Here is a 22,073-nt window from a genome sequence, read left to right on the forward strand (position 1 = left end):
TTGCAGTTGGACGGTACAATGTCAAGAGTGCACTAATGGTGGGCCAGTGTGAGGGGCCTCTCCTGGACTGCACAGGTCCAAGGGCACCATTCTCATGGAATTCATAGTGAATGGTGGCCTCTGGAATTGTGTAACGCCAGCACCCCTCTTTCGTCAACACCCTGAAATAAAATTTCCTTTCTCCAACACTTCGGGTTATCTTCTCCTAAGCTCACTTCAGTGTTTTCATCTGTATATGAATAGGAAGTGATCTGTCAAGTCAGTGTATCCTTTTCACAAAAGGAATGAAAAGCTTTTATTCTGAAACTCTAGGGATGGCTACCTCATTTTAACAAAGCATTACGAAATAAGAAAATGAGGATTTCTAAAATGCATATTAATAAGCTCAGTTTCACTGTGAGAACTAGCCAGATATTTTTTCCCCATTGATGATTCCTTCTAAGAGTTCCATAAAACGTTTCTAAAGACGTTAGGGCCACACATGACTCAAGTCTAATGATGTTTATACTCTGCATGGAACATCTCGTTTTGCAGTTGAATACAAGTCAAATGAAAAGAGCAAGATTTTAGAAATACTTAGAAACTGTTTACAGACTGCTAAAGAACATTTCACAGACACATAGTACACTTTTTAGTGTGTGTATGCAATTAAATTCCTTTAATGTTTGTACATATATGACAAGAAGAAAATAATAAATTGTCTGCTTCACCTCACCCCTTCTGTGAAATACTGTAATGCTATTATGCCATAAAACTTAGCAGTGGGACTTTTTCCTGGGCATTGCTAACCAAGCGGTCTGGAGAAAACAGCCAAGCCATTTATGTTATTAACTAATCTGGGGAATGAGTACGTGTAACTGGATTTCTAGGAAAGGCAGATACACTGTACACCAAGTGGCAACTTACACAGGACTGCAACTGATCGTTGGGATCTGAGATGAGTGTCAATGCGGCCCAGTGGCCCTCGATGCTGAATTAGATCTCAGGGTTAGGAGGGCAAGACATGAGTGTTGACCTTCTACACTCACTAAATTATCCAACTTTCTAATCTCTCTTTCATTAGGCTGTAACAGGAAGAGAAAGTTGGTTTGTCAAAAAAAAAAAAAACAGCAAAATGACCCTAGGAATAGGAGAGAGGGTGGGTTAGCTAGCCATTCCCTACTGAGCAAGACTGATCTTCTGTGTCTTACTTATGTAATTTCCCTTCCCGTTCTACACACACACACACACACACACACACACACACACACACACACACACCTCACATAGATTACAATCCCCAATCCTAAAAGCAAGTCATCCTGGTAGATTCTATTTTCTTTATTTCATAAAAGATAAAAGGAGGTTCTGAAGGGTTAAGCGACTTGCCTGAGGCCGCCCCGCTAACAGATGCTGGAACTGGGACTCCAACCCCGTGCCACTGGCCCCAGAGCCAGTGGTGCTTGCACTTATTGTCTCTGTCCTTCGGTTATAGAAGAGCTGAAACAAGAAGGCAGAGTGCGTCCTTGTTTAACCTCAGCTGGGTGCTCCTAGAGTTACCCAGATTTTCCCATGCTCTGAGCACATCTGCAAGTACACGTGGAAAGACCATATTGATTTGGGGGTTACAAATTAATTTCCAAAAGATTTTAGCAGGTCGGCAAATCCGCAAATACAGAATCTGTGAGTGATGAGGATAGACCATAATTTGTGAGGAACTAGAGCCTGTTAAAAGCAGAGTCAGGAGTGCTTGTAAACACCCTTTCCACATCTTTTAGCTGGTTCCTTTTTATCCCTCAAGAAACTTGTCAGAATTTTTGTCTGACCACCAATAAAAGGACCCTCCTCTCAGGCGTGTTCATTAAGAGGGTCCATTGCCCTCTTTCATTTCCTTGATCACTTGTCATGATCTGACATTTTTATTTCTGCCTCGAGTTGTTCAGCCCGTTCCTCTAGGCTTATATGTAAACTGTGTGATCATGAGACCATGGTCTCTCTCAGAGCCCACTGTATGGTCAGTACTTGGAATGCTGTCTGATACACTGTGGGAACCTAGTTGCTCTTTATTCCAATGAACAGATGAGTGGATAGATGAATGAATCGATGGTTGTATCAGCTCTTTCAAAGTGAAGGCTGCAAGTGTTTTTTAAGAGTAGCCGTGACATGGGCTCTGGCACTTGCAGCCTCAATAAGGTGTTAGGGCCTTAAAAAGATGACAATGACTCCCGAAAGAAGAAATAAATTCCAAAAGAATTGAGACGGGATATAAATGTACAAGAATTCATTTAGAGTATTTTGCAAAGAGATGAACTTAGTGCTGAGGACTAGAAGACAATGGTGAGGAGAAAATGAGGCATTTCCAGATGAGAAAGGAAGCTGTACCACCAGATATAGGGAAGAAGCGTGCTCCATGCATGGGTGAAGCCAAAGCAGAGATGAGGGGAACATGGCTGAGTTTCTCCTCATGAAGGGCTGAAGTGATATTTACTCAGGAGTATAATTGAAATGAGAAAACACAGCGAGGAGACTGGAATGGGAAAAGGGCTCAATTTCAAGCTATATTTTGTTCTGCTATGTCAAGGGCCCTGAAGGATAAGGGCCCCATTTCCACTGTCATCCAGAGATGGCATACAGAGTCACCTAGCACTGGCCATCATTCCTAAATATCTCCATCCCACTCTTGCTTTTAGGTTAGAGACCAAGGAGACTGAAGACACACAGGTGGAAGGAAGGGTAGGTCTGTCAGTGTAGGTTTAGGGATTGTTTCTTGCAGCCTTAGATTGGCCCTACTCAAAGCACGTTCCCTCAGCCTTAGTGATTTCAGAATCAAAACACGTTAATCAGAAATGAAAGCTAAAATCATAACCAGGGGCTGCCAGCTTCCAAACTAAACCTGGCATCTAGAAACACCTGAACACACTGCAAGTAACCCATAAACTCTGCCATGTTTGAATTAATAGCCCGTATAAGAAATTAAGTCCAATCAAATCATTAACTTTTTTTAAAGTGACATATAAAACAGCAAAACTGTGGAAAACTTCTTTGTAGTAGAAGAATTTTAGAAATACAGGATAGCATTCAACTTATTTTATTGTACCTTTTGGAATATAAGAATGCTAGAGTTACAAAGATTTGGAAGCTTCATCAAAGTAGAAAAAGAGATTCAACTTTCCTGATTTCAAAGGAGAGTCAATTCTGTATTCTTTGAAAGATCTAAGGAAAATAGTTGGCCTAAAATTAACAGATCATGTTTCCAAATTTCTGGGAATTTATAATTTGGGGCGATGTTGATTGTGGTATGAACGTTCTCAAAACATATTTGGCTCAACAAAGTAGATCTCAGTCCACTTTTTTTTTGGTAAAACAAATATATCCATTGTAAATATTGAGTAGTCAGAATTTGGATTAAATTGAACTCATATTACCATAGCAACTGGGACACTTTTCCTACCATAGAAGAACCCAAATCCCAGTGATTTTGAGAGTGAAATGGATCGCAAACTAAATCAGTCCATGAATGAAACTACTTCTCAATGCAGACAGTACTACCTCAGATTTGTCCATAGCTTCATAATGTAAGATATTCCCTCACATATTATTTCATGTGTTTACCACAATAATCTACATGGCTGAAAGGCCAGTTGTTATTCACCTCATTTTACAAAATAGGAAGCTTAGAAATGTGAGTATTCCTTGACTTCCCTAATACGAGTAGAGCAGCTACTCCACATATGATGACACCTCCTCTAGGATTATTAGTGGGGTCTCGTCAGGTTTAGTCAGAAGCAGAATCACTGTAAGCACAGAATACGTTAGCAACGTCAAAATCTCAGAACCTCACAATATGGTCAATTGATTTTTGACAGAGGTGCTAAGACACGTCAATGGAGGAAAGAATAGTCTTTTCAATAAATGGTGTTTAGACAACTGGATATCCAAAGTAAAAGAATAAAGTTGGACTCCTACTTCACATCACACTGAAATGTAACTCAGAATGGCTCATAGACCTAACTGGAAGAGATAGAACTTCTAGAGGAAAACAGGTATAGCTCTTCATGACCTTGGATGAGGTTTCTTAGCTATGACACCAAAACCATGACTGACAATAGAAAAATAGAGAAATTGGACATTACCAAGATAAAAGCTTTTGTGTTTCAAAGGGCACCAACAAGAAAATGAAAAGACAACCCACAGAATGGGAGAAAATGTGTGCAAATCACACATCTGATAATAATAGACTTGATGAATGTATAAAGAAGTCGTACAATTCAATAATTAGAAGACAAATGACCCAATTACAAAATAAACAAAGGATCTGGATAATCACATCTCCAAATCAGATGTACAAATGGTCATTAAGTACATGAAAAGATGCTCAATGTCTCTAACCATCAGGGAAATGCAAATCAAAACCACAATGAGATAACACTTCATATCCATTAGGACAAATTTTTTTAAAAAGACAATTTCAAGCGTTGACAGGGATGTGGAGAAATTGGAAGCTTAATATACTTGCTGGAATATAAAATGATGCAGCCACTTTGGAAAACAGTTTGGAAGCTCCTCAAAAAGTTAAGCATAGAATTGACATGTGACCCAATAATTCCACTCCTAGACTCAAGAAGAATGAATACATATGTGCACACAAAAGTTTATACATGAATGTTCATAACAATAGTATATAGTAACCAAAAAATTGAAGTAACTCAAAGGTCCATCTACTAAAGAATGGATAAACACAATGTGGTATATCTCTAAAATGGAATGTTATTTGGCATAAAAAGGAATGAAGTACTGACACAGGCTACAACATGGGGGAATCTTGAAAACATTATGCTCAGTGAATAAGCCAAACAAAAAAGACCACATATTGTTTGATTCCATTAATATGAAATGTCCAGAACAGGCAAATCCATAAAGAGACAGAACGTAGGTTAGTGGTTCCCTAAGGCTGAAGGCCGGGGGGTAGTGAGAATGTGGAGTTACTGCAGATGGGTATGGGGTTTCTTTTGGGAATGTTGAATATGTTCTAAAATTAGATCACGATGATGATTGTACAACTCTGAATACACTAAAAAACCACAAAACTACATACTTTATAAATATCCTAATTTTATGATATGTGAAACATACACATATCCAATAAGGCTGTAAAAAAAAGGCAATGCCTCCCCCTCCAAAAAAAAATCCATAGGATATAATTCTGTGTCTACACAGTCCTAGAAAACTAATAAATCTAATACCTGCCTATCGAGTGATTGCAGCATATCATGATAGCTACTTGCTTCATTACATTTTACCTTTTCTCTTCTTGGAAGGTCATTTTACTATCCATTCATTCAAGAAATAGTTTTTGAATGCCTATTTTGTGCCAGATACGGCTCTGGGAGCTTGGGATAGATGCCTCATTTAATACAGCAGCTAAAGGTCCCTGCCCTTATGGAGCTTGCATTCCTATTAAATTCATCTTGCTTGTATGCTCAAGTACAACTTAGTTCTTAGGACTCATGCTAGGATGTACTTTCCAAGTGCAAGGTGCTATTTTCCAGAAATTTCACTTTATCCATCATCATGTGCCCATGATTTCAATATGATCCCATCCTTTTCGTAGCTTGGTTGTAGTCAGTTATTAAATTCAGTTTGAGGTCAAAAGGAAAGATAAGAAATTTCTTGAGAGTAATGGAGTTTCAGGTAAATGTTTCCAGAGATAGTAAAATTTATTTGAGAAGCCTCAAGGGGAACTAGAAATGATGACATAAAAGTAATAATAGTAAGGGAAATTGAGCCCAGTGATTAACTTCCTTGAAATATTAGCTGAGTTCCACATTCTGTACTTGTCCATCAGTGCATTTGTAATGTTTTCTTTTGTTCATGCAACATTTGGCAAATACGTCTGTGTGCTTATCTGACATAGGACATGACCTCGTGGTTTGCTGCAAATGGCCAGTGACCATCATCTTCTCAATAAGATGTCTTGAGTAGTCTCTCTGCTGTGTCTTTTATGATCAGGAATAAAAGTCAAGGAATTCTAGCCTCTGGAAACAGGACATGATTTCTCTGAAAATCCACCAATAGATTTTTATCCTGAACTCCTGACCCTACTTCCAGTTTATCTCATTCAAAGAGAATGAAATTAAGTCCAGTTAAATAAAGTATCCCAAATCAAAAGTGCTTAACGCCTGGGCCATGTCTCCTCCCTGGGATATGCTGGAGTAATCAATGCTACTGTCGTTCCTTGTAATGCTGCAGCTCCTCCTGTGCTGTGTTAAAATCATAAAACTCTTGCAGGCTATCTCCATTTCCCACAGCTGTGATTTCTGGGTCTCTGTTTGTGAATAAGCATTTCGGAATTGTCATGAGGTGGAGGAAATGGTATGCTCGGAGTATTTCCCAAGCCCAGTTGCCAAGAATGAGCTAATTCCCACCCTCCCTTGCATACAATGAGTCTTAAAAACTTCAAATATAAGCCGTTCTATCATAATCTACCTTTCTAGGAGAATGGTGTGCTTTCATTGTAAAACCTTGGTCTTTCAGAAGTATACCAGAAGTAAAATTTTAAATTATGTCATACGATTAATAAAATATTTAACTATCCTTTTCTTTTTTGATGTTTATACTGATTAAATACAAAGTTGATGTCTATATTTAAAACAAAAGTTAAATAAATGTGATATAACCTTGTTACCTTGCCCTTGTAAAATTTATCCAAAACACATTGATAGTAACCTGTCCTCTATAAATGAATATTTGGGTTTTTTTAAAACTTACTTTTTATGTTTAATAGGCCAAAATTGCACTTTCTTTCAAAATATAAAAGCAGGAATTGCAAATCTATTTCAAATGTCAATTTCCAACTAACTGGTAATAGCTATGTGCATGTTGCGTTAAGGATTCTGAAGCTTAGTCTGGCTCAGCAGAAAGACTGCTATCATTGGATAATAATGTTTTCCAGGAATGCAAGACAGGGAGTACACATGTAAGTTCTATATTTTCCATCCCTGCAGAATTGGAAGAAGAGTTAACATCTAAAATGTTACGAGAAACACACTAGTCTACATTAAAAAGAGCATTAAACTGAAAACAAAGGCCAAATGAATGCTTACCGTTTTATCTATCCTGTAGGTAAATGCGTCACGTCAAGAAGCCAAATTGATGGAGGAGTGTGATCTTCTCATTGAGATCATTCAGCAAAGACGGCAAATTATTGGAACCAAGATCAAAGAAGGGAAGGTATGATTCCCAGGGCAGAAGATGTCATATTCTGTACCTGGAGAAAATATCCTACTTCCGTGCACTTCAGTAGCTTAGGAAATATTGAGTACCCCCATTTTCTATATTTTCTATAATCTCCTATTAAGTTTTAAAAATGTAGTTCAAAGCGCCTTGGTTGGCCATTTTTTTCCTCCACCCTTTTCTTTGTATTGTCATGGTCTCCTATGCACACCTGTAACGCAAGGGCTGCTCCATTACCCAACTCCAGGAGGCAGCATGGAGCTTTGGTCTACCATAGCCATGTTTTCCATGTCTCTTCTCTATGAGAAGGTGGGTTCCACAGAGGAAGCGTTCATTACACATTTATTGCTATACCCTAGCAATGAATACAGTATTATCTGTTTTTCTTTAAATTAAAGTTTATTGGGGCGACAATTGTCAGTAAACTTACCTAGATTTGTTACCTAGTTACCTAGAAATTGTACATTTCAGGTGTACAATTCTGTATTACATCATCTATAAATCCCATTGTGTGTTCACCACCCAGAGTCAGTTCTCCTTCCATCACCATATATTTGATCCCCCTTACCCTCATCTACCACCCCTCTCCCCCCCTTACGCTCTGGGAAACCCTAAACTATTGTCTGTGTCTGTGAGTTTTCGTTCTTTCAGTTGTTTGTCTTGTTCTTTTGTTGTTTTTGGTTTATATCCCACATATCAGTGAAATCATATGGTTCTCGACTTTTTCTGTCTGACTGATTTCGCTTAGCATTATAATCTCAAGATCCATCCATGTTGTCACAAATAGTCCTATTTCATCTTTTCTTACCGCCGAATAGTATTCCATTATGTATATATATCACAACTTCTTTATCCATCTATCGAAGGACATTTTGGTTGTTTCCATGTCTCGACCACTGTAAATAAAGCTTCAGTGAACATTGGAGCACATAATATCTTTACAGATAAATGTTTTCAGATATTTTTGGGTAGATACCCAGGAGAGGGATTGCTGGGTCATATGGTAATTCTATTTGTAATTTTTTGAAAACACAGTATTAAATATTTAAATGAATCAGACTTTATATATAGAAATTATGCAGTGATTTCCCATGCCCATGAGGGAATTTAGACATGTATAATTTCATGGTGGCAGAACTCCTAGTTTAATTCTATCATATACCCCTTTGTGGATATGTTAATAGTACTTCTTTTCTAATGTTTGTACATTTAAATTTCCTATGGTTTTACAGTAAACTATATTCAAAAAGCAATTCACAAATTTGTATTATTTATTCTTTATGGCCACTTTCTTATTCAAAATTCATTCAGAAACTTTTGATCACTTTAGAATCCACCACTTTGTTCTATTTTTGAATTAGTTCCATTTATATTGAAATATTTATGATCCATTTTATTTTACCTATTTCTCTGCCACCCTCAAAGCATGATTTTGTAAATATTTTATAAATAGGAACATTCGTTCAAGATGCAACAAATTCATGAATTTCTTTTCTTACCAATCATAACTGTACTTTAATAAAATATGTATAATTAAATCAAATTATCAAAAATTAAGTAGTACAGAGATTACAATAGCTAATGTATGTGCTCTTCTGTTTTCTATAAAATTTTAAAGGTATTTCTAATGTACAATGTTTAAATTACTTTGTGTAATAGATTGAAAAGTATTTATACATGTACATTGTGATAGTAATCAAAAAAGTTCAAATCAAATCAAACAGTTGTTGAAGCTGTTACAGCAAATTAACAAACTAATGTGAATTATTCCCTGGCCGAGGACTGACTCCGAGAAGCTCCGTTTCCCCACATACAAATTGTACAACTTAGAATAGCACTGAGTGTCAGCCTAGAGTCCTTCCAGGATATAATTCCTCTTCCATCATCATGCATCACATGTGTACATTTCTTAATACCTGGCATCGTGCAGGTTCTCGGACACATGACTGCCTGAAATACACCTGCAATTCATTATTAATATGCATATGGAAGGTAATTTGTTGCTTTTACAAGGTCATGTGCAGCTATCAGCTTTCAATACTCATATTAGTTTCTTATTACTGCTGTAACAGATTACCACAAACTTGGTGGCTTGAAACAACACAGATATATTATCTGACCTTCTAGAGGTCAGAAGTCCAAAATTAGTCTCACTGGGCTAAAGCCAAGATTTTGACAGTACTGTTTCTTTCTGGAGGCTTTAGGACAGTATCTCCATATCTTGCCTCTTCCGGCTTTTAGGCGCCACCCACATTCCTTGGCTCATGTTTTCTTCTTCACATCACTCTGAGCTTTGTATCCATCCTTAAATCTTTTTCTCTGACAGACTCTCCTGGTTGTCTTATAAGGACCCTTATAAGTACATTGGGATCGCCCAGATAATCCAGGATAATCTTTCCATCTCAAGATCCTTAACGTAATAACATCTGTAAAGTCCCTTTTGTCATGTAAGGTAATATATATATATATATATATATTTGGTGTTTTGGTTCTTCTTGTTTGTTTGTTTTTTATTAAATGTATTAACATTGGTTAATAACACAAATTTCAGGTGTACAACTTTGTAATACAACATCTGTCTACTTTATTGTGTGCTTACCACCCAAAGCCCAGTCTCCTTCCATCATCTTATATTTGACCCCTTTTACCCTCTTCATCCTTCCCTCCACCCCTTTTCCCTCTGGTAACCACCATTCTGTTGTCTGTGTCTATGAGGTTTTTGTTTGTTTGTTTTGTTTTTTCATTTGTTCCTTTTTTTTTTATTAGTTTCAGGTGCACAAGACAAAGTAATACTTAGACGTTTATCATTTATATCCCTCACACTGTGTGAACCCCTTCCCCCCATCCACTATCCCTCTGACATCATACCGAGCCATTACATTTCCACGGTCTCTATTCCTAATGCTGTACTCCACTTCTTGCAAGTATATACATATATATAGTTGGCAATAATGAATGCCAACTATAATTATATATATATATATAATTATAGTTGGCATTCATTATTGTTCAGCTTCAGGTGTACAGTGCAGTGATCAGGCATCTACACCATCCCTGAGGTGGTCTCCCAAATGGGACACGTGTCCATGGGATACCCTACAAAATCTTTACAACATTATTGATTACATTCCCCAAATTAATTTTCAAAACCCCTTGGCCATCTTGTGGTTACCGACTGTTTTCTAATCCCCTCACCTTCCCCCTTATCCCCACCCCCCCGCCCATCTAGCAACCCTCAGTTTTTCTTCTATGTCTCCAAAACTGTTTCTGATTAGTTCATTCACTTATTCTTTTCTTTAGATTCTGCATATAAGTGAGATCATATGGTATTTGTCTTACTCTGTCTGACTTATTTCACTTAACATAATGTTCTCTAGGTCCATTCATATTGTTGCAAATGGTAAGATTTCTTTCTTCTTTACGGCTGCGTAATACTCCATTGTATAAATGTACCACAGTTTCTTAATCCAGTCATGTACCGATGGGCATTTCGGTTGTTTCCATGTCTTGGCTATTGTGTATATCATTTGTTCCTTTTTGTTTTATATCCCACACATGAATGAAATCATATGGTTCTTGTGCTTTACTGTCTGACTTATTTCACTTAGCATAACACTTTCAAGATCCATCCCTGTTGTTGCAAATGGCAATACTTCATCTTTTCATGGCTGAATAATATTCCATTGTATATATGTACCACATCTTCTTTATCCAGTCATCTGTCAAAGAACACTTAAGTTGTTTCCATGTCTTGGCCACTGTGAATAATGCTGCAGTGAACATAGGAGTACATATATCTTTATAAATAAATGTTTTCAAATTTGAGGGGAAGATACCCTGTTTCCCCAAAAATAAGACCTCTGGACAGTCAGCTCTAATGCATCTTTTGGAGCAAAACAATATAAGATCCAGTATTATATTATATTATTTATATTACGTTATATTAGATTCGATTTGATTCGGTTAGATAAGACCTGGTCTTACAATAAAATAAGACGCAATCTTATATTAATTTTTGCTCCAAAAGACTCATTAGAGTTGATTGTCCATCTAGGTCTTATTTTGGGGGAAACACTGTACCCAGAAGAGGGATCGCTGGGTCATATGGTAGCTCTATTCTTAATTTTTTAAGGAACCTCCATACTGTTTTCCATAATATCTGTATCAATTTACAACCCCACCAGCAGTGTATGAGGGTTCCTTTTTCTCCATAACCTCTCCAATACTTGATAATAGCCATTCTAACAGGTGTGAGGTGATATCTCATTTTGGTTTTGATTAGTATTTCCCTCATAGCTAGTGAAGTTGAGCATCTTTTCATTGGGTCTGTAGACCATCTGTACGTTTTCCCTGGAAAAGTGTCTATTCAGGTCCTCTGCCCATTTTGCAGTCAGATCGATGTTTGCGAGTTGTATGAATGCTGTATATATTTTGGATAGTAGCCCTTTATCTTATGTGTCATTTGCAAATATCTTCCCCCATTCAGTTAGTTGTCTTTTTGTTTTGTTAATGGTTCTTTTGATTTGCAGAAACCTTTTATTTTGATGTAGTTCCATTCAACCCTGAATTCAAGAGGGTGTTTTCCTCTGGAGAGGGACATGAATGAAATTAGGGAGGGGGGGACACACCAGGGCTTCAGTGCTATCAATAGCATCTTATTTCGTTTTGAAAACTCTGATGCTAGTATGGTAAAAATATTGAGATTTGGTAAAGCTGGTACTATGTGCAGGTACAATATCACTTTTAATATTGCCTGTTTGAAATGTATCACTTTTTGAAAGGTGCATGTTTGCTCAGGGACATTCTCTCCGAAGGCAATATTGGAAAGCCAGCGTTACTTGGAAAAATTGAGGGCCCACTTCAGCTTTTTCTTGAGTTACTACTTTGGCACATGACCTAGGACTAGTTGATCCCAGACCCCAGAATTCACCGTGGCTGAGTCCCTGGGTAGGACATGTGGTGGCAGAGATGCATTTTGAAAAAAAGAAGAACAGGGGTGCCCACACCCTGAATCTGAGATGCAGAGCATGGAGGGCAAGTATGGGCTTGGTGCCTAATGAGGATGGCCAGGGTGGTGGCTGGACAGTCTGAGGACACTGAATTCAGAGAAGCGACAGTGGGGCCCTCGGACCAGCACTGGGAAGTAGGGAGCTGGAGGAAGGACTGGTGTACTCGTGGAGACCACAAAGGTGAATTTCATCCACTTCACAAAATTTCACCTACTTTGTCTCTTTCCGTCTCTGGTGCCAATCACTAGGCCATTAGACCCAGTGGGAACAAGCTCACCTCAAATCCTCTCACTGGGAGGTTGCCTTGCAGGCGGCGCTCTTACACGTGAGTACATACTGGTCATTCCTGCTCTCAGAACATTGTGCATTCTTTGAAACAAATAGCTCAGCAGCCTTTATACTTAGATGAACTGCAGAGTCTCCCTGGGAAAGAATTGTCTTATTTCTTCAGTAGTAGGGGATACATTTCATGTCAACACAAGAGAAGCTGATGGCAAACTCCAGATTAAACAAATTATGCATTTTCTGTTCAGACAGATCTAGGTAGAAGGGCCGCATCTAACGAGAAAAAGCGTCCTTCTCTTCACTGCTTTTATGTACTCTAAATCTCCAAAATACATGATAGTTAACTTGAACTAAATGTGCAGGCTTTTCTGTCACCTTACAGAAATGCTGAGTTTAGGCCTCATTGTCCATTCAGATACTTCCGTTAATTGAGGATCAATTGTTTGGACACAGCAATGTTGAAGTGAGAATCTCACATCTATATCCAAGCATTTAAAATGCATTTAAAGAAAAATAAAGGGCTACTTAGAAAAGCATGTGTAACAGCAAATAAAATGATATAAATAGCCCTATGTCCCCACTAAAAGGAGATTTCAACGGACAGAATATTTTCATGATGAGTTATGGAGTGAATTCCAAAAATTACAATGTGGCAATCACATTCCCCAAGGACAAAAGAATAGTGCCCACTCGGAAAAATGTCCCATGCAGCAGTAGTACATATATATGAGTATAAAGACTCTTCTTATGTTTTGGTATCTACTTATTTTTAAAAAATATTTTATTCATCTCATCAGATTTTAAAAATAATACATTAAAAAGTGTTTTCTAATGAAGAAATTAGTATTTTGCTAAATGCTCAGTGTCTGATTCTGAAGTCTTGTACCACGTAGGTTGGTGTTTCACAGAGTGTGGTTCAAATCAGGGCCATCTGATCAGAATCTTTTAAGTCAGGAAACTTCTGTGAAGGGCTGGGCCAGATAATAAATATTTTAGGCTTTGCCATATGGTCTCTGTTGCAACAGCTCACTTCTGCCCAAGGTTGTAGTGAGAAAACAGCCATAGATGATTCATAAACGAATGAACGTGGCTAATGTGCCAATAAAACTTTATTTACACAAACAGGTTGTGTGCCGGATATGGCCCACAGGTCATAGTTTGTGAACACCTAACTTAGAGCAGTGTTTTTCATTTTCTTTTTTTATTGAAACCCACAGTAAGAAATACATATGACATCAAATTCAGCACAGACACACACACACATGAAAGAAGTCTTACAAAACATAACTTGCCCTTTGTACTAGGAATGTACTCTACTAATCTCTTTTCTCCTCTCCTCTCCTGTTTTGTTCTATAAATGTTAGTCCTGAACCATACTAATGATTCATCACCTACAGATCAAAAACCATTCATTGCTTGTTAAAACGCTGATCCCTGCTGCTCTACCAGTTACAGCTCCTTACCTAGGATATTGCAGAGTGACTCCAAACAACTAGTTTCTCTTTTTAAAAGATCCCCAGCTGATTCTTGTGCACACCAGGTTTAAAAGCTCTTCTGGTATAGCGAATGGAATTGTACACTGAACTAAAATTAAATCTATGCCAACAATTATTTTCTGTAAAAATTCCCACATTTTCAAAGGAGGCTCTCAGGCTCTCATTTTGGCTTGCTTCAATTTATGTGTGATTTAGGGCTTTTTTTTTCTTTTCCTCTTATGTCATTTTTAATTTCCAGTATCGTGATAGAAGAAAAGAAAGAAGAAAATGGAGTTCAAGCATTGTGACATTTGTAATCGGTGCGGTCACTAGTGGGCATACTGAAAGGATAAGTGATTGACGTGAAGTTATTGTAAGAGAATATATATATTTTTATTCCTACTCATAGAGTTCTTTTTTTTCTTTTCTTTTTTTTTTTTTAGTTTCAGGTGCACAAGTCAAATACTTAGACGTTTATCATTTCTATCCCTCACACTGTGTGAACCCCCCTCCCCCCATCCACTATCCCTCTGACATCGCACAGAGCCATTACATTTCCACTGTCTCCACTCCCAATGCTGTATTCCGCCTCTTGTAAGTATATACATACATATGTATACATATATATATATAAAATTATAGTTGGCATTCATTATTGTTCAGCTTCAGGTGTACAGTGCAGGGATCAGGCATCTACACCATCCCTGAGGTGGTCTCCCAAATGAGACACGTGTCCTTCGGATACCCTACAAAATCTTTACAACATTATTGATTACGTTCCCCAAATTAATTTTCAAAACCCTGTGGCCATCTTGTGCTTACTGACTGTTTTCTTATCATATCACCTTCCCCCTTATCCCCACCCCCATCCCATCTACCAACCCTCAGTTTTTCCTCTATGTCTCCAAAAGTGTTTCTGATTAGTTCATTCACTTATTCTTTTCTTTAGATTCCGCATATAAGTGAGATCATATGGTACTTGTCTTTCTCTGTCTGACTTATTTCACTTAACATAATGTTCTCTAGGTCCATCCATGTTATTGCAAATGGTAAGATTTCTTCTTTAAGGGAATATTTTGACCGTATTTTTCTTTTGTTAGAATTGTACTAAACATCTTCAATTCTGCCATGTAATTTAAAGCATTATTTATGTGGTGTGATTCACATTCCATTCACTTGGTTTGTTCTAAGGATTCTAAGTCATTTTCCCTTCCTCTGACAAATTCTTATGGATGTGTTTGAATATCTTGAATTGGACTCTACCTTTCTTAGCTTCACCTCTGAATGTAATGATGGCAGATGCTAAATTCTATTTGGTGTAAAATGGTGTTATTTTATTCAACTAATGAACACAGTTATTCTGCTGCTGATGGTCACTGGAATTACAATGAGTTAAGTCTTTTAACAGGCTTAAGATCACATACTGCTTGCCCCGAAGTTTGACACTTCCTTCTCTAACTTTCCTTTCAAGAATTTTTCTCACTCTTGGCTGAAATCTTGTGGCTGCTGCCTGTCGATTCAGCATTCATTTCCTTTGTTTGCTATAGTACGACATAGCTGGAATTGGATGTTCCTTAGAGGCCTCAAGCTCTGACATCTCCTTCCTTCCTTTTCTTCGATTAGAGTTGCATGGGGATGATAATGATGACTTGGAGAAAGAAGGAATTTCTTGGAGTTAGCAGGAATTCTGGAGGGAGCCTGAGCCAGCCTTGTCTGTAAGACAGATTAACTGGCCTCCTCCCTACCCTTTCACCCACGGCTGTTTTCCATTCCAGAATGATCAGAAAGCTGGCCAAGACCTGTCCCAGGCTGTGTGGATGGGGGCACTAGGCGTACGGCAATTCCAATTAGCAGTCTAATTTTATCTTGGCTTCTGGCCAGAGGGCTTCATCTCACAGCACATTTCAAACACCAGAGCAAACGGTCAAGTGGGTTACCATGGACTTATCTTGGCCTGCCCTAGAGGTTATGGTCGATTACATTTGAGGGTCGTTTGTGAGCAAGACAGAATCAGGAATTGGAATGGAGGTTGGAACCAAACATGTGTTTTTATCCCGACTGGGAAATGCTTATCAAAATAGTTCTTAGTTATCAAGTAAGCACAAAGTGCCTGGAAATGACGTTCCCAGTGAGGGGAAATGGCCCAGCTGTGCTTTTTTTGGCTTTCTCTCATCTGCTCAACAGGAAAAATATTAATCAATGGAAAAAATGCTCCCCGTCTGTTAATTTAACACGTGAGTTTTAGATAGTGTGGGAAATAGTAATACCTAATGTTTTTATATCACAATTTTATTACACGGATTGCAAAGAACTCTTTAGAAAATGGGTTTTACTTAAGCCACACATTTGTGCCTATAGAGATGTTTTATTTTCTTGATGGCACAGCTAAAAAACTGAGATAAAGTTCCAGGGTTCCCTACAGACTTACAGTAATTGTGTGTAATCGTCAAGGGAAGAGGTTTGATGACCCCCTGTAACTTACCACTAGGCAACACCTTTTTCCCCCATCAGCAGGGAAGCAATTCGCAATTTAGTGTTTCCTCATAAAACAAATTAGCAACACTTCTCCAAGGAGATAAAGAATACCTAAGACAAGAGTCCCATAACTGGAATTTCCATATTTCGATATCTCTCTATGCCTACTTTTTGAACTTTTATTGAAGGACAACTTACGTGCAACAAAATGCACACATCAGAAGGGTCCAGCCTGATGCATTTTCACTAAGCGAGTCCACCCGTGTAACCATCTCCATGCCTTTGTTCAAGGTGATGAGACTTCGCAAGCTGGCTCAGCAGATTGCAAACTGCAAACAGTGCATTGAGCGGTCAGCATCACTCATCTCCCAAGCAGAACACTCTCTGAAGGAGAATGACCATGCGCGGTTCCTACAGACTGCTAAGAATATCACCGAGAGGTGAGTGCAGGGGCTGCTGGGAAGTTCTCAGCTGCTGTGCTCCTGTGTCTGGGTGTGATTGGTTGTCTTTGCCCTTGCCTTGCTTTTGTTTTCATTTTCAGGGCTGAGTACCAGAGAGAATAGACGCTTTGACTTGCTTTGTTCCAGCTGAAGATGCTTCCCTTTGACTTGTCAGAGCCTTTTCAGAAGCAGCCTGGAGTTCAAGGCCTTTGAAACAAGAGTCCTCCAGTTAGGAAGAATAAAATCAGCCTACTTTTAGGGGAGAAAAGTTTATGATGACACAAAAACAGCATGTATTGTGACTCTCAGCCCTGATCTTATCATACACTTGATAACAAAGAATCAAAAAGAAGGCACAAACATAAAAGGAAATCTTTTCTTCTATCTCAGGCTCATCTACTAAAGAAAAATGGTCCATGTGTTGTTCTCTTTCAGACCTGTTTTTATTTAGTTGAGAAGCTTCACCTTTCTTGGAAAGGTCAAGGCCAACTAACGTGGGAGAGAAAGGACCAAACTGTCAATCTCTTACATCCTTCTTTTAAAATACCCTTTATTCCAGGATAGGGAACAGAAAAATGATGTTATTTGAATGGTCAGCTCAGCAGTAAAACTGGCGGGCTGAGTGTTCCCTTAGTACCCATACTTGATTGGCATACAAATTATTGGTCTTCACTGATACAAACACCGATAGCAATTCAAGTGGAGCCAAAGATAAGCACCTAACACCACCTAAATGGCATCTCCAGTCAATGCCAATGGCCTTGACTTTTTATTCTTCAGAGTCAGCTGCCCCTTATCCAAAGCAATAATAGAAGCTTATCACTAGAAGGCCTCAGACAGCTCATTCGTGCTGGTCTTTCTCCTAGAAACTTTTTCTGGAAAGGACCAAAGAGTAAATATTTTCAACTTTGCCAATTGTAAGGTCTTGCTCACAATTACTCAACTCTGCCATTGTAGCTCTATAACAGCCTATACAGATAATACAGAAACACATGAACATGGCTGTGTTCCAGAAAAACCATTTGCAAAAACAGGCAACAAGCCAGATTTGGCCCGTGGGCCATACTTTGCCAACCCCTGGCCTAAGGAGAAAAAGTACCATCTTAGGACTTGAATTTCGTCAAGGAAGGGAAAGAAAACTAACATTTATTAAGTGCTTGCTTGTATTGGACACTGCTAATTCTCAAAATGTCACATAGAGGTAGGCATTGGTATTTTCATTTTCACTGTTCTTTGAATGAAAGTAGTATAGGTAACCCCCGTATAACATGGTTGTTAGGTTCCTTAAAAATACCGTTATGTGAATCCATGTTATACGAAACAAAGAAGTAGTACAAAAAAGGGGGTTAGGTTCCAAAATTTTTTTAAATGTACTATTATATTTTTATAATCAAGAGAAATATCTTTATTAAAGCAATTTTCACCAAAGTATAACATTATTACGTATTAAATAATGTTTTCTTCGTCATCACTACTAAACACCATTAACCAAGGGTGTGTTTTTTTTGACAAGGTATCTTCATCCTCTGAACTTAATACTCCACGAACAAAATGGATTTAAAATTCTAATACATTTTAAAATTCTGCAGTCAAATCTGATACAACATCCATGCTCGAATGAAAAATGTCAAATGAGATATCTGCCGCTCTTAAAAGCTCTTATTATGCTCCCTGTTGTTCAGGGATTTTTCTAATTCTCCAATCGCATTAGAGTGAAGCCGTGTTCTAGGATGTCGTGTTGTACAAGGATTTCCCCAATTCTCGAACCATATTAGAGCGAAACCGTGTTATAGAAGTGCCATGTTATATGGGGGTTACCTATATACAGTATTTTTACAACTCTGGTCTAGTAGCCAACCAGCTTCATTGTGTTATTTCTTATATTTGAAAAAATTTCCTTCTGCGACTGGTTAGATACTTATCTCTTCCAAAGCACATAGATAAGAGCTGGTTACCATCCCTTTTATATCCTTAAAACGATTTCCCACTGCTCTAAGAGAAGCCATTTTCATTCCTTATGACTCTTAGTTTCCAAGTATTTAATTTTCTTCACTGCTCTCATCTAGACTGTATCCTATTGCTTTATATTCATCTGAAAGTTAAAAACTACAGACAGCACTAATATCCCAGTAAACCCAGGACATTCTACTAGACAACATTTACACTTACATCATGTTTTCCAACTGGGATCCAAGAGTACTTTCCTCCAGCTATAAATCATGAGATGTCCAGATGAAGTGGCTACTATGAGCTGCCTTTTTCATCAACCCTGAAAATTCAATCAAGTATAACATGAAAAAATTCTCACCTCGCAAGGGGAGAGAATGTGGCCCCATAACAGTTAAGATAGAACATTCTGAAAGAAGACCTACATTTGAAGTATAACACAAGCATGTGAATGCCCACATGTGCTCTCCCTCAGATACAGCAGATCATATCTGGTCCCATTCACCCCTGCCTATAACAAGCCCATCTCATCAAGACTGGAAACATGACAGATTTGTCTTTCTAAAAATGAGTTGTATAATATACTATGTTCTCAAGCCTCACTAAATTATAGTTCTCGGTGTGATGGTGGGCACATTTTTATAAAATTACATTAAATAAGCAAAACTAGTCACCAAATCCAGGCATAAGAAAGTTGGCCTACTGCTTATGAGAAGTCTAAATTGCCATCAAGTGTGAATACATAATGCCTATAAAAATTTGCTACAAGTCTCTCTGTTTCTGCATCCCCTCTGTCTCCCTCTCTATTTGTCAGTCCTCTTGGTTGATTCCTGAGCCTTTCTCTTTTTCCAGCAACTGGAATGCAGAAAATGGCACTGAGCTTGGACTAGGAATTGGGAAACCTGGGTCCAAATCCCAGTGCTGCCACTTTTTAACTATGATTCTTTGGATTTATTCGTGAATTATTTTCTAGTTAGAAAATGCGGCTCATGATAGCTACCTCTATCAGTAGTCATGATAACATTGCTGATGAATCCTAAGAATGGGCCTTAAGCATCACAGATATTCCATAATGTTTGTTGGCTTTATGTTTTCCTGTTTCAGTATATCAGTTTGACCCCTCCTTGTATGTCTTTATTCCAGTGGTGGTCTCCATCTACCTGCCTCTGTTCTTCAACACTTAACATTCTTCTCCATAACCATAGGACGTGACCTCATGGTTCTCTGCCTCCTGTTGTGTCTGCCTTGGGCTTTGGCACCTGTACACTTATAAACCATCTTTGTTATTCTATTCAAGGGTGGAAAGCCGAGAACAAACTTTTAATGCTGCAGGCCTTCCTAAAGTGAGACTTGGATGCAATTTTTCTGCATCATTAAATCACCTATAGTAGATATGTTCGCCTACAAGCTGAATCAAACTGCAAAAAGTTTTTAAATTTAATAACATCCAAAAAAGCCCAAAAGGAGAGAGGGACTCAAGCTTTAAGTTGTAGGAGATGCATATACTTCGGAATCAAGTGTTTGGCTCTGTGTTCTTGTTCAGAAGTAATGATGGATAGCGTCAGGGCTGCTCCTTAACTCTTGAGTCTACTTCTGCTCATAAGGTCGCAGCGGGCAGGACCCTCAGCCATCTTGTTTTCATCATTGTAGCCTAGCACATAGCAAACTCTGATATGAATGAATGAGGGAATGAATCTATAAAACAGGGCCAATTATTCTTACCTAACATGGTTATTACAGGGATAAAATGAAATAATGTAGTAAACATATTAGCCCATTTCCCATCTCAAGGAGAACACACAACACATGCTAATTCCATTTCTTCCCACTCACTAAATGGATGCAAATGGATTATATAGCATACAATATTCTCAAGCCACGCTAATATACAGGTCTTTGGTATGATTGTATATGTGTGTTTATAAAATTACGTTAAATAAGCAAAACGCTTCACTAAATTCAAGCATAAGAAAGTTGACCTACTACTTATGAGAAATCTAAAATTAAAATCCCTTTTAGTAGCAAATTATCTGTGTACCAAGAGAATGGTAAAGGAAGATTCCCTCTGAACAGGATCCATTTTTCAGACTCTACAAGGTGACCCCTCTGTCCCTCACCAAAACACGCAATTCAAGGATCCATCAGACTTTCCCAGAATACAAAGCCAAGAACTCCACCAGTCAACTCTGGAAAGACATCGCTTGATTCCAAGAATTAGAGCACAGCTGATGAATGAATGGTTTTTGAGGTGTGCTCTGAAGGGTGGTAATTGGTATTAAAATAACAAGATTCCAGAGCCAAACACATTTAGAAAATCCTGAGCTGACCAAAGTAAACCACGTCGTGTTTCTGTGAGACCTCACCATGTTTCCCCATGGTGATGTGCACTGTGTACTGCCCACCTGAGAGTCCCATTTAAGTGCCATTGTCAGGGGTCAGGCATGGGGGGAGAATATTAGGCAGGAAGGGTTGGCTGTTTGGCAGAAACCCTGTGAGCAGCGCAGCTCTAGACTTAATCCACCTTCTGGAAAACTGACCCCATTTGCTGCTAGCAACTGTCGTGGAGATTAGGGACGTCAAACTAGAAACAGAAAGAGGGAGTAATGTGCAGTCCGCCCTCTTGAGCATCAAGCTGGGACACAATGCCCTTATTTGCCTCAATATGTTAAGAGCTTAATACATACACACACACCAACATGCACACACATGTGCATGAACACACACACACACACACACACACACCCCACAGGTATGAGTGTGAAGGCAAGGAATTGAGAAAGTGTCATAACACTGATGGCCCAGGTGGATTTTGGCAACTTATCTGAAAGGCCAGAAGATGGGTAACAAGGATTTGGGGAATAAAAACATGGCCTAAAATGTTGAATTTGGCCGATCTCCCCTTGCCTGTCACTCCAATTAAAAATTTGAAATTGTAGCCAAAGATAAATATCTTTCCGTCAAAAAACGTGTTGGTGTTAAAAGTTACAGTAATCTCCAAAGAGTCTTGCTGTCAGTCTGCCTCCTAGGCTTAGGCACTTTTGTCCTTTCCATTCCCACTCCAAAGTTCTCGCCATCAAAATGGCAGGCATTTTTAACAGTGTCATTTGACTAAAGCATGTTTTATTTACTTGTTGGTGGACCATTGAATCAGGAGAAACTTGGCAATTCAGTCTATTTTGGATGAGCCAGAACAGTCTTCTGCCACTAAACAGGAAGTGCTAAAGCAAGCT

At 38.4% G+C, this 22,073-nt stretch overlaps 1 protein-coding gene across 6 annotated transcripts in view; it reads left to right on the forward strand.

The window, feature by feature from the left end:
• Positions 1–22,073, forward strand: part of MID1 (midline 1) — a 332,040-nt gene that overhangs the window by 281,705 nt on the left and 28,262 nt on the right. For all 6 annotated transcript variants that reach the window (XM_081041913.1, XM_081041912.1, XM_081041911.1 and 3 more), the window contains exons 4-5: positions 7,102–7,209; positions 16,748–16,896. In XM_081041913.1, coding sequence (XP_080898039.1) covers positions 7,102–7,209; positions 16,748–16,896 — 257 coding nt within the window. The remainder of the gene's footprint in view (positions 1–7,101; positions 7,210–16,747; positions 16,897–22,073) is intronic.

The sequence above is a fragment of the Rhinolophus hipposideros genome, assembly GCF_964194185.1.
Source record: "Rhinolophus hipposideros genome assembly, chromosome: X".
Lineage (NCBI taxonomy): Eukaryota > Metazoa > Chordata > Mammalia > Chiroptera > Rhinolophidae > Rhinolophus > Rhinolophus hipposideros.